The sequence below is a fragment of the Mirounga leonina genome, unplaced genomic scaffold, assembly GCF_011800145.1.
Source record: "Mirounga leonina isolate KUSES-001 unplaced genomic scaffold, KU_Mleo_1.0 Mir_166, whole genome shotgun sequence".
Classification (NCBI taxonomy): domain Eukaryota; kingdom Metazoa; phylum Chordata; class Mammalia; order Carnivora; family Phocidae; genus Mirounga; species Mirounga leonina.
The window spans coordinates 34,010,725-34,028,263 of NW_023270418.1; the positions used below are offsets into that span (position 1 = coordinate 34,010,725).

General features: G+C 61.6%; 1 protein-coding gene across 13 annotated transcripts in view; it reads left to right on the forward strand.

Annotated features, from left to right (window-relative positions):
- Window positions 1-16,980, forward strand: part of TPCN2 (two pore segment channel 2) — a 27,772-nt gene extending 10,792 nt beyond the window's left edge. For 2 of the 13 annotated variants that reach the window (XM_035013470.1, XM_035013467.1), the window contains 20 exons: window positions 125-231; window positions 805-877; window positions 2,091-2,193; window positions 3,194-3,259; window positions 4,155-4,219; window positions 4,674-4,774; window positions 5,394-5,475; window positions 5,698-5,784; window positions 6,592-6,711; window positions 6,861-6,920; window positions 8,579-8,707; window positions 9,483-9,532; window positions 10,880-10,979; window positions 12,621-12,692; window positions 13,989-14,062; window positions 14,557-14,638; window positions 14,732-14,814; window positions 15,246-15,327; window positions 15,676-15,770; window positions 16,327-16,980. In XM_035013470.1, the coding sequence (XP_034869361.1) occupies window positions 125-231; window positions 805-877; window positions 2,091-2,193; window positions 3,194-3,259; window positions 4,155-4,219; window positions 4,674-4,774; window positions 5,394-5,475; window positions 5,698-5,784; window positions 6,592-6,711; window positions 6,861-6,920; window positions 8,579-8,707; window positions 9,483-9,532; window positions 10,880-10,979; window positions 12,621-12,692; window positions 13,989-14,062; window positions 14,557-14,638; window positions 14,732-14,814; window positions 15,246-15,327; window positions 15,676-15,770; window positions 16,327-16,405 (1,710 nt within the window). In that variant the 3' untranslated portion in view covers window positions 16,406-16,980. Of the gene's footprint in view, window positions 1-124; window positions 232-804; window positions 878-2,090; window positions 2,194-3,193; window positions 3,260-4,154; window positions 4,220-4,673; window positions 4,775-5,393; window positions 5,476-5,697; window positions 5,785-6,591; window positions 6,712-6,860; window positions 6,921-8,578; window positions 8,708-9,482; window positions 9,533-10,836; window positions 10,980-11,651; window positions 12,462-12,620; window positions 12,693-13,246; window positions 13,465-13,988; window positions 14,063-14,556; window positions 14,639-14,731; window positions 14,815-15,245; window positions 15,328-15,675; window positions 15,771-16,326 lie in introns of those variants that run through there. The other 11 variants (XR_004680766.1, XR_004680767.1, XM_035013468.1 and 8 more) reach the window with 11 other exon arrangements.
- The last annotated feature ends 559 nt before the right edge of the window (window positions 16,981-17,539 follow it).

Below are 17,539 nucleotides of genomic sequence, written 5' to 3' on the forward strand. Positions count from 1 at the left end.
GGACAAGGAGGCCGGGGCTGTGAGCGGGAGGCCGCGAGGGGTCAGAGCGGGGCCTGGGGGCTCTTCGGCACCTCTGGTCTGGGGCCTGGGTGGAATTGGAGAGCCCCTTCCTGCTGTCTTTCAGCCCCTGAGGATTCGGAGGCTTTTGCGCCCCTTCTTCTTGATGCAGAACTCGTCCCTGATGAAGAAGACGCTCAAGTGTATCAGGTCTTCGCTGCCGGAAATGGCCAGGTGGGCTCTCGGTGCCAGGGCTCCCTGCTGTGCCATCGGGGGGCACCGGGACTGTGGCCTGGGGCATGGCGGGCGCCGGCCTGGGGAAGCCAGCGAGTGGGTGTTCGGGGGCCTCCTGGCAGCCCCTTAGTGGCCTTGTACCCTCTGCTCGACAGCTGCAGAGCCCTGCGGGTGCTCCCCTTCCGTCCCCGCTGTGGCTGTGACCACCTCCCCCACTCTCCGCCCAACCCCCCACCACGCCCCAGTTCTCTGTCCCCTGGCCTCCCTCTGCCTCCAGTCCCCTTCCCCCAGTGGCTCTCATGGTTGACCCCTCACCGTCCAGCCAGATGGATGGATGTGGCCTCTCCCCTCTGAGAGTCCAGGGGTCCTTGGGGCCCCAGGAAATGCCCCTGGGGAACTGATTGTCCCTGCCAAGGCAGGAGGGCTCCCTAGGGCAGGGCCGGTAGCTGAGCGCAGGTCAGGCTCCGGGGCAGGGAGCTCCCTGAGTGCTCGGGCCGGCTGTCCCTAGACCCCTGTCCCATTTGGTGCGTGGGGCGTGTGTCCTGTGCTGAGCACCCACATCCCTCTCCCCAGTGTTCTCCTGCTGCTGGTGGTCCACCTGTGTGGCTTCACCGTGTTCGGGATGCTGCTCTTCGCAGGCGAGAAGGTACCGTGCTCTGCTCGGTCCCCAGCCTGAGCCCGGGGCTTTGATGGACAGGTCGGCCCAGTCCTCCGGGTAGTTGTCGGGCCTGCAGCGGTGGAGGGCCGGCTAGGCTGCCTGCGCTAGCCCCATAACCAGGGTCAGTGGTGGCCCACCTAGAGCCCAGGTGTCTCCTCGAGTGGCCAGTCTTCGTGTGCCCGTCCCTGGGGCCTCCCGGGCTCAGGGCTAGTCAGCCTGGCGGCCCCTCCCACTCTCCTTCCCTCCCTCCTTCTTCTCCCTTTCCTGCCCTGTCACTGACCCAGCTTTCTCTACACCCCTGTTAGCTGGAGGCGCCCTCAGACTGGCCCATGGGGCCATCGGGTAAACCGCACCACCGTCCGCCCCACAGTGCCTGCCTCCACGTCTTCTCCAGCTGGGGGCTTTTGCCCTCCGCCTGGGTCCCCTTCCCGCTCCTCCCTGCTTCTTGGCCCCCAGCGGCTTGTTGCTGTGTGGAGGTGTCGGCCACCTCTCACGCCGGTCCCCGTCCCCCCCCGCCCCCAAGCATCTGTGGTCCAGTGTGTCTTTCCTCATGTCCTGGCCGGGGTCACTGTCGTCCTCAGGGCTGGAGCCGTCCCGCATCTCTGTCCTGGAAACGTGGCGGGGTGGGGGGGTCAGCCAAGGCTGATTCCCATTGAGTTTGCAGCAGTACTGGGGGGCTCAGGCTGTCCTGTCCAGGAGGGAGAACTGGAGACTGTCCCTTCTGATTCCGGAAGGGCCGGAGCTCCCGTGTCTGTAATTCTCTTTTGAGTGGGTGTCTGTGTGTGTGTAATTGTGTGCGCTGGGCGTGTGTCTGTACCTGGGTGTGCACTGTCTGTGTGTGTCTGTGAATGGCCGTGTGTATTTGTCTAAGTGGTTGTGTAATTAATGGCGTGTGCTTGTCTCTTCCTGGGTGTTTCTCAGCCAGGGCGGCTGAAGGCTTTTCCCCAGGGCTCTGAGCAGACCCGCTGCAGAGGCCGGCGTCCCTGTGGGTGTGCAGCCTCCCTGGACGCTGGCTCTTGGGCACAGAGGCCCTGAGTTAGGTCCCGTCGGGCCAGGAGTGCAGACTCTGCTGGGAAATGATGGGAGGTGCAGGCTAGGGGACGCTGACCCCACAGCGGATGGAGCTCTGGCAGCTTCAGGCCTTAGCTGGGGGGGCGGCAGAGGCCCGGCGGCCCCTCACAGCTGCCATGTTTGCTCTCAGCAGGGCGATGGGCAGGACCGGGAGAGGCTGATGTACTTTCACAACCTGCCGGAGGCTCTGACCTCCCTCCTGGTGCTGCTGACCACCGCTAACAACCCCGACGGTGTGTGAGGAGGGGGCACAGGGCCTGGGCATGGGCATGGTTAACGCGGAGCCTCAGCAGCTGGCTCTGGGAGGCACGAGGCTCTGGGAGGCAGGATTGTGTAAGGCTTTTTTATCTCTGGGTGGAGCATGAAAAGGAGGACGTTGGGTTCTCTCCCTCGCTCCTTCCTTGTTTTTCTTTCACTGTTTGTCCTTTCCCTTCTCTTTCCTGCCTCTTTGCTCTTTCTTCCATTTTCCTCCCACCTCACTCCTATGCTCGCTCCCTCCCTCCTTTTTCCTCTGTTCCCTTTGCCTGCTCTTTTCCTGTCTCCTGACTCCGAGAAGCTAAGAATGAGCAGGGTGACCAATGGCGTGGTTGGCAGGTTCCCTGGTGGCTTCCTCTTTGAGGCCCAGCCACTTGCCCTGTCACTACCCAGGCCCTGCTGTGCAGTGTGGCTCGGCCCTGAGGTGACAGGCCCTGGTCTTAGGTGGCTGAGGTGCTCACGTTTGGGGTTGCTGATGGGGCCTCTCTGCGTGGGCCAGGGTGGTGGGCAGGATGGGGTTCTGCGGGCCTCTAGGGCCTGGCTGTGGCCTGGCCACCCTGGCTCGTGACTTTCATCTTGGGCTCAGGGATGATCCCCCATGATAGAGACCTTCCCGGGAGGGTAGCGCCCAGCTTCCACAGCCAGGGAGAGCTGTGCAGTGCGACCCTGAGCATTGTCCCCACATGTCGTGTGAGTCGTAGGGACTCCTGCATCTCTGTCCTGAGGGAGAGCTGAGCTTTCAGTGTGTGGGGTGTTCACGGGAAGCAGGGTTCAGCTTAGTGTAAGGGAGGAGTCCCCCACTGCAAGCGTGTGGAAGCAGAGGCGTGAGGATTGGCGTTTGGACAGGAAGGCCTCCTAGGTCTCCCAACCAGAGCCCTTCCTCTGTTGAGAGGGCAAATGGGGTGGGGCCACGATGGGAATTAGATCAGAGCCTGAGGTTGTGAGCGTGTTTCAGTTTCTCCAATTTCTTTCTCTCAGTTATGACTCCTGCGTATTCCAAGAACCGGGCCTATGCTATCTTTTTCATAGTCTTCACCCTGATAGGTGAGTTCCGACAGATCTGTAGCGGTCCCTTGGGACAAGATCCTGCCCCCGATGGCAAGATCACAAATGCTCAGATGTGAGTGTGCCCTCCCAACCCCGTGTCTGCACCTCTGTGCATCCTCCCAACCCAGTGACTTCACCTCCGTGTGTCCTCCCCAACCCCGAGTCTTTACCTCCGTGTGTCTTCCCCGACCCTGTGACTTCATTTCAGTGTGTCCTCCCCGACCCCATGACTTCACTTCGGTGTGTCCTCCCCGACCCCGTGACTTCATCTCAGTGTGTCCTCCCCGACCCCGTGTCTGCACCTCCGTGAGTCCTCCCAACCCGTGACTTCACCTCAGTGTGTCCTCCCCGACCCCGTGACTTCACCTCCGCGTGTGCTCCCCGACCCCGTGACCTCACCTCCGTCTGTCCTCCCCGACCCCGTGACTTCACCCTGGCGGTCCTCCCCGACCCCGTGACTTTATCTCAGCATGCTCTCCCTCCTGACTTTGCTTCAGTGTGCCCTCCCGACCCAGTGACCTCATGTGCTCTCTGATGTTGTGACTTCTCAGTGTGGCCCCACCTCGTGGTTTGCAGTCTCTGACCACCGAAGGCCTCCGTGCTCAGTGCCCATGGCTGGGCAGGCCCGGTGGCAGCATATTCATTAGATGAGGACGGGGGGGCCTGCGTGTTGACTGGCGTGCCCCAGGCACCTGGCAGGAACGACGGGCTCTCCCTGCTCTGAGATCGTCCAGGCCCTTCTCACCAGCACCTGTGGATTTGCTGTGCCCGTGTTGGCCCTCTGGGCCCCTGGGTGCCGCTCCCCGCCCTGGGCCCCCGATGCTGCTTTCTCCTTCCAGACTGCCCCCTGTCTGTGGTGGTCCCCACTGACTCTGGCTTTCTCCACTCGAAGGAAGCTTGTTTCTGATGAACCTGCTGACGGCCATCATCTACAATCAGTTCCGGGGCTACCTGATGGTGAGCCAGTCTGCCGTTTCTGCCCGTCTGTGAGGAGCGGCCCCTGGAGGCCAAGCGGGGCACGACTGGCCGGGTGGCCGCAGCAGTGGGGGGTGGCCGGGGCGGGGGTGGTGGTCTCCCGTGGCCTCTGCACTCCCCTCTGGCTCCCTCCTGCGCCACATCCTCCCTCCCCAGGCGGCGCTGTCGCCACAGTCCCCCGGGTTCATGTCCTCTAGAGGGAGGCCATGAGGTCGCGGCTCCAGGGCAGGTGGCCCCGAGCCCACCGTGTGGGAGAACGGGGGACCCCAGATGTGCAGAGCAGAAACACACAGCGAATTCCATGGGCCGTGCAGAGTGAGGGCTGCTCCCCAGCTGCGGGTGGGCAGGCTGCCCCCCAGAGGCACTGGGCCCGAGGTCGGGGGATGCGCGGCCTGGAGAGGCCCAACCCCAGCACTCAGAGCCGTTTTCCTTGCAGAAGTCTTTCCAGACCTCCCTGTTCCGGAGGCGGCTGGGAGCCCGGGCTGCCTATGAGGTCCTCTCCTCCATGATAGCAGAGGGAGAAGCCCACCCTCAAGAGTGAGTGCCAGGGCTCCCGGGACCCCCTTCTCCCTGAGGGGGGAGGGAACCCCTCAGATGCTCCATAGAGTGTTTCCTGAGCAGCGACTGCGCTCCGCCGAGCTCCCTGCGGGCTGGCGCCTGATTTTAGCGCTGCCTTGGAATCACGAGGACGCCACATCCCTGGTGCTGCAGGGTCCCGTCGTGCTCTGAGTTGACTCCTTTGTCCTCATGACCCCTGCAGACCATGGGCTGGTGAGGGCCAAGTGGCTTTGGCCCTCTCCCCCGGCCTGCGCCCTTCCTGCGCCACTGAGCTTTGGTGCGGGAACCAGGGGTCCTGGTCTGGAGATGGTGTCTGTGGAAGGTGCCCACGCGGACGGCTCGTGAGCCACCCTGTCGTATCTCTGTCGTACTGCGCGCCACTTCTGAGTGCCGGCATGCTCCTCTTGAGGGCGGGACAGTAGTGTCTGGGGATTTTACGTGATGGGATGACTGAAGCATCGCGGCTGGCTCCTGCACAGAGGCCCTCGTCATTGCCCAGAGCCACTCGCCCCATGCGGCACAGCTCCGGCCAGAGGTGTGGGCGCCCCGGCACGCTGAGCTAGTTGGGCTCACTGGGGTGTGGGTGTCTTTTCTCCAGAGTTGGGGTGAAGCCCCAGGACTTCCTGCAGGTGCTTCAGAAAGTCCAGCTGGACAGCTCCCACAAACAGACCATCATGGAGGTATTAGGGTCCCCTCTTCCCCTTGCCCTCCCCAACCTGTGCTTCTGGGCTCCGCCTGGAGGTCACCTCGGCACCAGCCCCTTTTCAGCAGGGGTGTCATTTCAGATCAGCCAGGGCTGGCCGAGGCCGGGTGGGGCTGGGGACGGTGCACCCTCCTGTCCTGGGCCCTTCCTCCCCTTGGCCCAGCTGACCCCGGCTGACCTGTGTTTCCCTCCTTTGCAGAAGGTGCGTTCCTACGGTGGCGACCTGTTATCAGCTGATGAGTTTCAGAAACTCTTCAATGAGTTTGACAAAAGGGTGATTAAAGAGGTAACTGGGGCCAGGCCACCTGGGGTGAGCTGGGAATGTTACAGTACCTGTCGGCATTGATCACCCGGGTGACTCTTAATGATCAGTGCCAGGACTCGCCTTCCTAGGGATTCCGGCCCCTAGGATGGTAAATGGGAACAGAGATGGCTTGGCTCTTGGAAGCTGGGGTGGTTTTGTCAACCTTGTGAAATTCACAGACCACAGGGACTGGCCTGGGCCAAGTCTGACCCAGAGGAACTTTCCAAAGGGTTTTCCCTGTCTCCACGACAGATTCTTATCTATTTCCGACACACTCTTACCTACTTCCATGTGTCCTTCCCCAGGAGGGCCCTGAGTTTGTCCAAAGCCTTTGTTTTTTGTCCTTGACACCGATTTGTAAAGCCATCAGGTGGGCCTTGGCATCCAGCTCAGCACTGTGTCAACAAAGAGCCCTGTTACGTGTTAAGCTTTCAGTTATTAGTGTGTAACTCTCACATATTTTTTCACAGAACGCTCTTTGTTTTGTGGTAAACACATTGCATATATTCAGATGGCCGCCTCGGATTCCATCGCGGTTTACCTGAGTAGTCCGTGGCCATTTACGTTCTCTCTAGCTCTCTTTGATGTTAAAAGATGACTGTGATGAACATCTTAGTGTGTGCGACTATTTCCATGTTTGGGATTATTTTGTTAGGCTGGACAGACTGGGATAAGAGAAGAGGTAGGAGAAAGTTGAATCCCAGAATAAGGGGGTCCGGGCACTGGTGGGCTCCCAACACGGCCTCCTGCAGGCTCAGGTTTTTGAGCCTGCGTGTGTTCCCTCCCCAGCCCCCACCGCGGCCCGAGTACCTGTCTCCCTTCCTGCAGAGTGCCCAGTTCTTTTTCAGCCACCGCTACTTTGACTACCTGGGGAACCTCATCGCCCTTGGGAACCTCCTGTCCATTTCTGTGAGTGCGGACTTGCCCTCATGTGGACGTGGGAGGCGCCTCATTGCCTGCCCCCTGGCCCCCTCCCCTCCTCCCGCCTCCCCGACCATGGCCTTGGCACCCGGGCACTGGGCCGGGCTGGCGAGCTGCCTTCCGCTCTGGCTCTGCAGGTGTTCCTGGTGGTAGATGCAGATGTGCTGCCCGAGGACCGTGATGACTTCGTCCTAGGGGTGAGCTCTGGGGCCACGCGGGTGACCTGGGAGGCAGCGGGAGCGAGAGGGCACAGCCTCCCCCTCCTTGGGGCCCTTCTGGTGCAGAGCTGTTCCTCGCATCGTGGGGTGCCCCCAGAGGACAGGGTGCTGGCCCGGGGAGGCTGGTGTGGTGCAGGTGGGGCTGTTGGCGTCTTCCGGGCTTGTGTGGCCCTGGGCTTGGAGCTTTCCCTTCCTGGCTGCTTCTCAGCCGGTTCTCAGCCCTTTCTGGAACGGTGAACTCCCTTCTTAACATTACAAGGTCTTGTTGAACTCCTTAGGAATTTAAAAACAATTTTTTCACCTGGGATTTTAAGCAAGTAGTAGCAATACTTCCACATTACTCAATGCTGGAACTCTAACAAAGCAGGTATTTTAAAGTTTATTTTAATGAAAGATCTTGTGAACAATATTAAAATGGATGAAAGTGAATAAATGTTCTCTAATTACATAGGAAAAAGCTTGACTTGTCTGATTTAAAACTGACACAGTGTGTCGTGCATGTTAAACGTAGAGGAGTTTTATTGTAGCATTAAAATGGAGAAAATGGTTTTCCTGACCTGATGCTTGAAGTTCCTTTGTGTTATTCTTCAAGAAAAGTCCTATTCTCAGTTTTCTTATTTCCGTCGTACTTTTTTCCCGGATGACACCAGAAAGCTTCAGTCTCCTCCTCGTGAGTGACGCACTGTAGATGCGGCTGGTTTTTATTCCTGATGAAGTCAAGTTGGATACAGTTGAGCTATATTTTATCTTTTTTAACAGTAGTTGTTAAGCATGAGGGTCGGCGTGATGGTCTGTGAGAGACTTCTGGTCACCTGAATGCCGCGTGGGGGTTTTCGGGTTCTTGCAGAGTCCCATCCTTTTCTGCCCCTTGGTAATTGCTCATGATGCAGGGTCTGAAATGTTCTTCCTGCCTTAAGGGCGACCTCTTCGCGTGTGTGAATGAGGCAGCACTGACCAAGAATGTGGAATTTAGACCGGACACTGAGGTGGGGTGACTGCAGCGGTCATCTGACCCCACGTGCCCCTCCCGTGGCCCTGGGCACGCCGGGGGAGGGTGCTGTGAGACCCCCCTTAAGGGGAGAGCCCCTCTGTGTTTTACTGACTGGCTTCATAAAAGACAGTGACCCAGTAGCCTGTGGTGACCTTCAGTTCTGAGACCTCCTCCGACACCCCCAGGGGCTGGGAGGATGCTGCTGAGAGCCAGGCGTGCCCACCGGGGAGGCCACTGCCCACGTGTGTTGTTAGAGGTCGGCCCGATGTTCCCACGGAGAATGGACTGGAGGGGTCGGGACAGAGAATGGGGGCGTGGGCTTGGGCGGCAGCCACGGGGAGGGAGAGCTGTGGCAGAACAGGGGCCGGTGACCCAGGCCCTGCAGGCCCAGAAGGGATGTGGGGTCGGGAGATGGAGGGCCAGGTGAGTGTGGGCTGGGGTGCCGCCGTGCCGGTTATCCCCGAAGCCAGCGTGGGGTACCCCGTCACCTGAGGGGAGGGTATGGAGCAGGAAGGTGGGGTGCTGGAGACGCCCCATGTGTGAGGGGAGGGGGCACGGGAAGAGCAGTCCCGAGAGCCCCGAGGGGCAGACGAGGGGAGGGCGGGTGATGTGGGGCTGGACGCTGGTACGTGCTTTCCTCCCTTAGATTCTCAACTGTGTCTTCGTCCTGTACTACCTGCTGGAGCTGCTGCTGAAGGTGTTCGCCCTGGGCCTGCCGGGGTACCTGGCCTACTCCAGCAACGTGTTTGATGCGCTCCTCACCATCGTCCTGCTGGTAAAGTCTGAGACGCCCGGGCCGCTGGTCTCTCCGGGTGGGCGGTGTGCTCTCTGCGGCTGGCTCTGCGCCGTGTTCCATCTCAGGCTGTCCCTCGGGAGCAGAGGGCCCGGGAATTTGGGCTCCTGCCTCCAGTGACAAAGGGCTGGCTTCCCCCGCATGAGCTGCTTGGTGGGCGGCCACTGGGGGCCGATAGGAGGCTGGGTTTCCACTGCATCGGAGCGTCGTGGGGGCAGGCTGCCCCTCCCGCCCCTGAGGGGGCCCGGAAGGAGGCCGCAATCCTCGCCGGCTAACCAGCGCCGGCCACAGACCTCGGGACAGTGGGACCTTGCGCGGGTGGGGGGAGGGCAGGGGGTCTCGGGCACCCTTTCCCCAGAACCCGTGGGAGTGGAGGGTCACGCGTGGTGTGGGTCACGGCAGCCACACTGGTGCACTGTGTATTCGTGTTTGCTAGGAGCTGTGGGCCCCTTGGGACAGGAGCAAAGACAGTTTGAGAGAAGGGCCTTCGGTCTGTCCTTGACCCGGGCCCCCGCCAGCCTTGCAGGTGTCCCCGCCCCCCATACGTGCGGGCCGCTGGTTCCCAAGGCCTCAGCGTCTTTCTCAGCCGCAGGAAGCCCCACGTTTGGAACCAACCCCCAGGGACAAGGCTGGAGCTCTGACTTCTCCCCCAAACCCCCTCTGGGGGGGAGTGTGTTACACACGAGCTTTAGAATTCGTTTGAAAGCCGCCTAGGTTAGCGTTGCTGTAGCGATCTTCTCTTCTTTTGTAATTAAAGGTTTTGGAGATCTCAACTCTGGCTGTGTACCGATTCCCACACCCAGGCTGGTATGTGACTGCAGAGAGCCGAGGGAGGCTACAGCAGCCAGCGCCCCACTAGGCCCCAGGGGTGGGTGGCCCGCCTGCTCGGGCTGCTCGGCTCCAGGGTGAAGCGCCCGAGTGTTAGGAGAGCAGGCGGCTCGGAGCATGGCCGGCTGAGGACCGTGGGAGCAGACCCCTCTCCTCGCTCTTGGGGACCATGTCCTAACTTGCCGTCAGAACGATCGTGTTCCCAGAGTTGGGACAAGCCTCTAGAGGGCAGCGGGCTCAGCACCGGACCAGGATGGGGCACGCGGCCGCCGGTGTCCTGGGGAGTGGAGACGCCCTGCTCAGGGCTGGGGTGCCCCTTGAGCACTGGAATAGGGCTGGAAGCCGTGTGACGTTGGCTTGTCACCTCCCACTCCGGGCGTCGGTTTACCGCCCTGTAAGATGGCAGGGGCCGGGGCTGCTGTTGGAGCTCCCCCACCCCCGCTTCTGGCCGTAGAGCAGTATAGATGCCTGGGCAGGGGGTCCCAGAGCGCCTCGAAGTGTGGCTCGTGGTGGCTGTCAGGTCGCGTTGCCCAGAACACAGCTGCCAGCCAGTGCGCGTGCTGGCCCCGGGCATCTTGGCCGCCCTGGTGTCTGGAGTCTCTGTGGACTGCTTCTGTCCTAATGGTGCAGCTGGAAGGTGCTGGAGGCGGGGAGTGGGGCTGAAAGACTTGCTTTGGGGTCAGCTGCCCCAGAGCCAGCCAGGAAGGTGTGGGGCAGACAGGTCGGGCTGGTGCTGTCCTTGGTGGTGTGTCGGGGCCTGGCGGCTGCAGGCCCAGCTTCCCTTGTTTCTAAAGTACACTGAAGACCCACCGCGCACTTCTGTCTGAGAATCACAGGGGAGCATTGTGCATGAGAGTGAGTTTCAACTGAAGTAGAAACGAGAGCGGAGTAAGCCCCCGAGGGGCACCAAGAGGGGCCGGGATACAGGATGGGATCATAGGACAGGGGATGGGGTCAGGAGCCAGGGTCAGGTGATAGGCATAGGAGCTGAGACCAGAGACAGGGGTGAAATAGGATCGTGGTTAGGGGTCAGGGGACGGGGGACTGGCTCGGGGACCAGGTCTCTTCTACTGCTGGGACCTGAGCTGGGTGTTCCAGCGTCTGGAACCTGAGTGGTGTCCCGTGTAAGATGAGGGGTATGATAGCCAGTGCTGTCCTGGGCTGGCAGGTGTGGCCGTCCATGCTCTGTCCTGCACCTGTGACGACGCCCCCTCCCTGCCCTCCCCCCACTTGCTCTCTGCATCTGGTCTGAACACGCCATCTCCTTATCTTCTTGTTGCCAGCATCTCGAGGCTCTGCCAACCCGTCTCCCGTGTGTCTCTCCAGGAAGCCAGAGATGCTGGGCCTGCTGTCGCTGTGGGACATGGCCCGACTGGTGAACATGCTCATCGTGTTCCGGTTCCTGCGCATCATCCCCAGCATGAAGGTGCGTGGGCGTCTGACCGCCGGCTGTCCTCCCTCCATCCCGCTCCCACTGCCTCATTGCTCTAGAGTGGCCGAACCTGGGCAGGGAGGAACTGAGACCAGGACTGTCCCTCGGGCCACCTCGGTCCCCTTGGGCTGTGTCCCCGGCCCTGCACTGCAGCTGGGTGATGCTGGAGGGCAGTTGGGAGCTTGAGAGCAGCCCAGCCCTGCTCTTACGGACGAGGAGAGGGAGGGCCAGTGCAGGTGGACAGGGGTGGGCCACCTTGGCCAGCTGCAGGGGTAGCTCTGTGCTCTTTGGGACCATTGGCATTTGTGAGGGGCAGGGGCCCGAGCCCTTGGAACCAGCATGTTCCCAGGTCTCCTGAGGTTTCCAAAAGGCCATTGGTGTAGGCCCTTGGTGGCTTCTAGCAATGAGGGGCAAGGGCACGATTGACCAAGGCACTCACCCCAGGCCCCCCAGTACAGGAGTGGGGCATGTGGTTGGCTGGGGCACCAGTCCACAGGACTCCCAGGCTTGGTGGCTTGTGACCATCTACAGGCCTCATTTTCTCTTCATGTACCCACAGGGAGTGACACCAGCCTTAGGGGAGGGGAGCCGGGGGAGCAGGGCATTTAGGCCCAGTGCTCACCCAGCACAGAGGTAGAGTTCGCTTTTCCTGTCCATTTTCCTAAGAACTCTTCAGGAGGGAGGAAACCAAGGACATCAGAGCCCTCTCTGCGTGGCCGGGTCCTTCCCCTGTGCTCGTCTGTGCTTTCTACCAAGCTGCGCCCCTGTGCCGTCCGGCGGATTCCCTGTTAGCTAGCGGACTTGCCCGTCGGGAGGTGGCCTGCGGGCCTGGGGGGCAGGCATGTGATCACATGTAACCACACAGAAACACGCACGCCTAATCACGCTCCCGCGATCGTATGCCCGTGTAACCACACGTATGTGATCACATACCGGGGGCACACAGTCACACAGACTCAAGTCACACGCATACACCGGACACACACGCACAGCCTCACACGTGTACACACGACACGTAACTACACGTGGACTACCCCCCCCACGTGCTGTATGCACACGCGTGCACCTAACTACCCACACGCAGTGACGCGTGCGAACACGAGCACGCCATACGCTTGCACATGGTGGTGCACACGCGTGCACGGTGGTTTCTGTCTGTCGGCGCCCAGGGTTCCGAGCTGACGTCTCCAGTGGGGTAAACGGGCTAATCGGAGGCTCTTCTCTGGGGCTCAGTTTCACACGTCGGGGAGCAGCCCTCTAGCTGGGGTGCCTGGGTGGGCGTCTGAGCCCCTTTCTCAGACCTGATCACTCGGGCTGAGCTGGGTGCCTCAGGTCTGCGCTGCTTCGGAGCCTCCAGACCCGAGGGGAGCTAACCCAGCCTTACTGGGCGCTGGGCAGTGAGATCGGAGCTCCTGCCCGCGGTGCTTCACTGACGGGACTTGGAATCGGCCGCGTCTGCGTCTGGTGGAGGCGCCTGCGTGTGTGTGTGAGTGCATGTGGCCTGCGCATATGGGTGTGCGCGTTGGGTTCACCGTCCTGTCGAGCCTTTCCAGGTCCGGGTTGGGGCAGTGGGCAGGGTGGTGTGACCTCAGTGGGACCAGGAAGAATAGGGCCCTGCTTTCTTTCTGTCCTCAGCTAATGGCCGTGGTGACCAGTACCATCCTGGACCTGATCAGAAACATGCGGGCTTTCGGCGGGATCCTGGTGGTGAGTCTGGCCGGTGGGCTCTGGCCGTCGAGGGGGTGGGCACGCGAGTGGAGCTGGCTGTGGGTTCCGGGGAGTCTGAGCCCGAGGCTGGCTGGCTGCTCTGGAGGAAGGAGGGTCCTGTGTTAGGGGCGGCTGTTGGGCTGTGTAGGCCCCGGAGGCCAGCGTGCCCTGTGCCATTCCCGGGCGCGGACCCCGGGGCTGGTCTGCGGGAAGCGCTGCCCGACCACCCTCCCTTTCCGTGCCAGAGGTCCATCGGTCACTTTTTATTCCTTCACATATTTTGGATCTCGGGCCATGCTGATACCCTGATCTTACTTTATTTATTTAAAGATTATTTATTTATTTATTTGAGATAGAGAGTAAGAGTGACAGCACGAGCTGGGAGACAGAGGGAGGGGGAGAAGCAGGCTCCCACTGAGCAGGGAGCCCGATGCGGGGCTTGATCCCAGGACCCCGAGATCATGACCTGAGCCAAAGGCGGACACTTAACCAACTGAGCCACCCAGGCATCCTGAGACACTGATTTTAAAAAGGGATCTTGGAAACCCACGTAGACCCCAGATGGAGTTTTGGTCAGCCCTCCTTGTGCAGAGGGATCCTCAGGAACTCCCAGCCGTGTGGGCCGAGAGAGAATCATGGCATCCCCCAGCCCCAGACCCAGCCTTGCCGTTGAGGTGCTGTTGGCTCTGCCCCGTCGCCCAGCCCAGGGGGACCCTGGTGCTGCTCTAGGCGTGAAGCCCTGCAGAGGAAACGGAGGCCCAGAAGGGACTGGGTTAGCCCGGGGCCTGTGCCCCTTCCTTTTCCCCCTGGCATGTTGGGGAGAGGGGGGTACGGGTGGAGGGCCACGTAGCCTCTTCTGTCTGTGGCATGAGACTGCTGGGTGGTGCTCCTTGCACGTCACCTCCTGGAGAAGCCGGGTCAGTTCCTACCTGCCCCTCCCCTGGGACCCCCTCCCCTGGGACCCCCTTCCCCTGGGACCGCCAGTAGGGGTCCTTCTCACCTCTCTTCATGCTACCCCTGTCCTGGAGAAGGGGCCAGTAGCCTCGCTTCCTTGGCCTCTGGGTCTTTCCCCTTGGCTCCCAGCTTCTCTCTGGCTCCCCTGGTGGTGGTGGCTCCCCTCCTTCCCTCTGGGGTAGGTTGGCCGCCAGGACGCGGTACTCGGGAGGAGAAGCCCCAGTGTTCCCTGCGGGAGGCCAGCAGTGCCCATGGCTGGGGGCAGCGTCGAGGGCTGGCAATGTGCCACTCTGTGGGTCCGTCTCCCAGTGGCGCTGAGCAGGCCCGGCCCCGCCTCCCCAGGTGGTCTACTATATCTTCGCCATCATGGGCATCAACCTGTTCCGCGGTGTCATCGTGGCTCCTGGAAACGGCAGGTGAGGTGGGGCCTGAACGTGCCAAGGGGAGTGCCTCGGGGGTTGCGGAGGAGTGTGAGGCTGGGTGGTGTGGGGGGCGGGCTCCCCGGGGCGGGGGGCTCCTAGTCCCTCCTTTGTCTCCCCGCCCTCCCCGCCTTGCCAGATGCCCTCACTTAGAGTCTGTACAGAGAGTGTTTCTGAAGCCTCCTCAGCGCCGCAGCCCCCACCCCCGCACCCCGTTTGGGACCGTCAGGCCTGGCCACAATGCTGGTGGTGGGTGCCCAGAGCCAGACCTGGGTCCCGCAGTCTGGAAGCTCCGTTGCCCATGTGTGTCTGGAGCTCTTGGCTCCTGGCTGCTCTCATAGCACCTCCGGAGATCGGGGGCCCTTCTTTCTTCCTCTGACTTCTCGGGGCCCAGAGGGGTCCAGCAGTGCAGGGGCCTGAGGCAGTGCTGGGGCGTCCCGGTGTCCACGCCCCGGTCCCCACTCCTGACCCAGCTCGCCATGTCCCCTCAGCCTGGCCCCTGACAACAGCTCGGCAACCTGCGGAAGCTTCGAGCAGCTGGAATACTGGGCCAACAACTTCGATGACTTTGCGGTGAGCCCCGCACCCCCTGCTCCTCGGGGCCCCCGCCCGCCCGCCCGTCGCACTCCCCCGGCCCTGCTGGATCCTGTGTCTGCCGCCCCGCAGGCCGCCCTCATCACTCTGTGGAACGTGATGGTGGTGAACAACTGGCAGGTGTTCCTGGATGCCTATCGGCGCTACTCGGGCCCGTGAGTGACCCCGGCTGGCTGGTCCCCCCTGCCCCCCTCACGGTGCAGTGTGAGCCCAGACGGCCGTGCGAGCATGCGTCCTGCACCCTTGCCGTGACTCTGGGTTTACCCCTTCTGGGGATTGCTGGGAGTGTGGCTTCTGGAGGATTCCCCGGTGCTGGGAGCCCTAGAGGCGGGCTGAGGGAAGGAGAGCCTGGAGCTTGGAGAGCGGACGGTCCTGGGTTCGAATCCCACTGCACCTCTCACTGCTGTGCTACCTTGGCCACTCACTGACCGCTTCTGAACGCCTTGGTCGGGTCGCCTCGAAAACGGGAGTGGGGGTCACAGAGTTGCTGGGTGGACTCGCGGAACACTCCTGCTGCGTGCGTCATCGTGGTGTCCCATCTCGCACTGCTCACGGCGGGCCACGGCTGGCCTTCCTGCCTCCACAGGTGGTCGAAGATCTACTTCGTGTTGTGGTGGCTGGTGTCATCTGTCATCTGGGTCAACCTGTTTCTGGCTCTGATTCTGGAGGTATCCGAGACCCCTGCCCGGGCTGCCTCGGTGGTTTCTAATTTGCGGAGGACCTGGACCGGCCGTGCTGGGTTCCGGCTTAGTGCTGCTGGCCCTGGCTGCTGGGAGCCTCTTAGAATGCCCTTGACATTTGACCTGTGGGGGTTCTCAGTCCCTGGGCGGGGCTGGGGGAGGCCCATCAGGCATCTGGCTCCTGCGGGAGCCGGCGGCCTTGCAGGGCCCTGGATCCCAGCGTCCAGGAGGGGCTCAGCTCCCTGCTGTGGGTTGCCTTGCCGACACCGGAGGGAAAAAGGCTGGTTCATGTGGGGCTCACACCCGCTGGCCACGCTTTCTCCTCCCGCTTGCCAGAATTTTCTTCACAAGTGGGACCGCTGCAGTCACCTGCAGTCCCTTGCTGGGGACTCGGACACCACCTATCAGGGGAGGGTGGAGCTCTTGTTTAGGTATGTGGACGAGGAAGGGGCTTCTGCTCTGGGGGGAGGAGGAAGGGTGGGTGAGGCGGGGAGGGGTGGGTGGGCGTCCTCTGTGACAGCGACACTCCCTCCCACCAGCTCTGAGCCGGGATCAGGGTCTGGGCTTCCTGCCCCCGGGCTGTGAGCGCTGTCCTGCCGCCTGATGGGCATGTTTAAGACCGTGTTCTCAGGTTCCGTTAGGCTCCCGGGGATTCTGTTGGTGGAGGGAGGCAGCGGCCCCCGCTTTGTCGCGGTGACTTTGAAAGCCCTGCTCTGCTGGTGCAGGACAGTGGTGGTGGCCCAGAGAGCAGCAGCCGCCCCTTCCCCCCGTGCGCTGTGTGGTCCCAGTCCCTCTCTGCCCCGGCCCACCGGCCAGTGTGGAGGGGCGCCCCTCCCCCCCCGGGCTTTTAAGAACGCCGTGCACACATCCCAGAGATGGACCTGAGTCCCCGCGCTCACTTGTGCATGTGTCTGGTGATTCCTAAGTGGGGAGCAAGGCTGCACGCGCTCCCGGAGCTCCCTGCACATCTTCTCTCTGATTCCACAGGGACGTCCTGGAGGAGCCGGCAGAGGAGGAGCTGATGGAGAAGCTGAGCCATCACCCGCACCTGCCTCTGTGCAGGTGACGCCCAGGTGGCGCCCAGGTGCCCCGTCCCGTCTGGCCTCGGCACCCACGACCGTTGTGGGAGGAGGCGGCTGCAGCCCGGAAGGAGTGACGTCCCCCTGGACGGATGGACAGACGGACAGACGGACCTACCGCAGACTCCTGAGGCTGGGGCAGAGAGCGGGGGCCCTGGGTCGCCGCTGAGCCGAACCACTGACTACCACCAGCTTTTCTTTGCCGCGGGGGGCCCTGTGCTCTCCGTGGCATCTGGGCCACACCACTCTCTCTCTAAGCTGCTTTGGGGAGGCCTCTGAACTGGAAGAGCGCGGCTCCACGGGGACCTGCAAGACCGCCGGAGAGGCAGGAAGCCGCGGCCTGCCTTTCGGGCCCTATGATTTCCATGGTGCCTTCACTGCTGGTGGCCTTCAGGGGCCAGAGGCCCACCCGGGGCCTGCACAGGCCAACCGGCAGCTTTCCAGGGCATTAAGTGTGGGATCCTGGTGATTTTACATGAGGAGGATTTTAACTGTTTTATTATTTTATGGCTTGTGTGCGTGTGATTGCGTGTATTTCTTTATGGGTCAGAATGGCAATGATTTTTATCCTGAAGTCTTGCAAAGAATGAGGTCGTCATTCTTACTGAGACACAACTCCGGCTTCTCTGGAGCAGGGTGACCAGGTAAGGTTGTTCAGGTTGTGCACTGCAAACCTGGCTGCACGGGCATGTCCAGCCACCGGGCCGTCGCCCCAAGGTGAGGGCTGTCTTTTTCTAATTTGCATAAAGGCCCGTATGAGCCGGTGGTGGCTCTCCTTTATGTGTTCACGGGATGTGTGGCAGAGGAGTCTAGTAGGTCGGGGGGGAGGGAACGTGAGTAATGTGTGCCGGCCACATTGCCCCTTGAGCCACTGTGGGTCCAGATTAACGTGGTTTTCTCATTTCAAGGGCCAACTCGAGTGGTGGGTGGGAGCTCCTGGAGGTCTCTGTTGAGGACTGGAATCCTCATGGACAGCAATGCTGGGATTGATTAGTGATGTCTGCTGTGGGTACTGACTGGTGGGGGGTGGAGGGCAACGAGAGAATAGGTGCGGACTCCACTGTGGGAAGTGATGGCCTCCGTCTTCCCAGCTTGTCTGGGAGGTGGAATTAGAGGAAAGA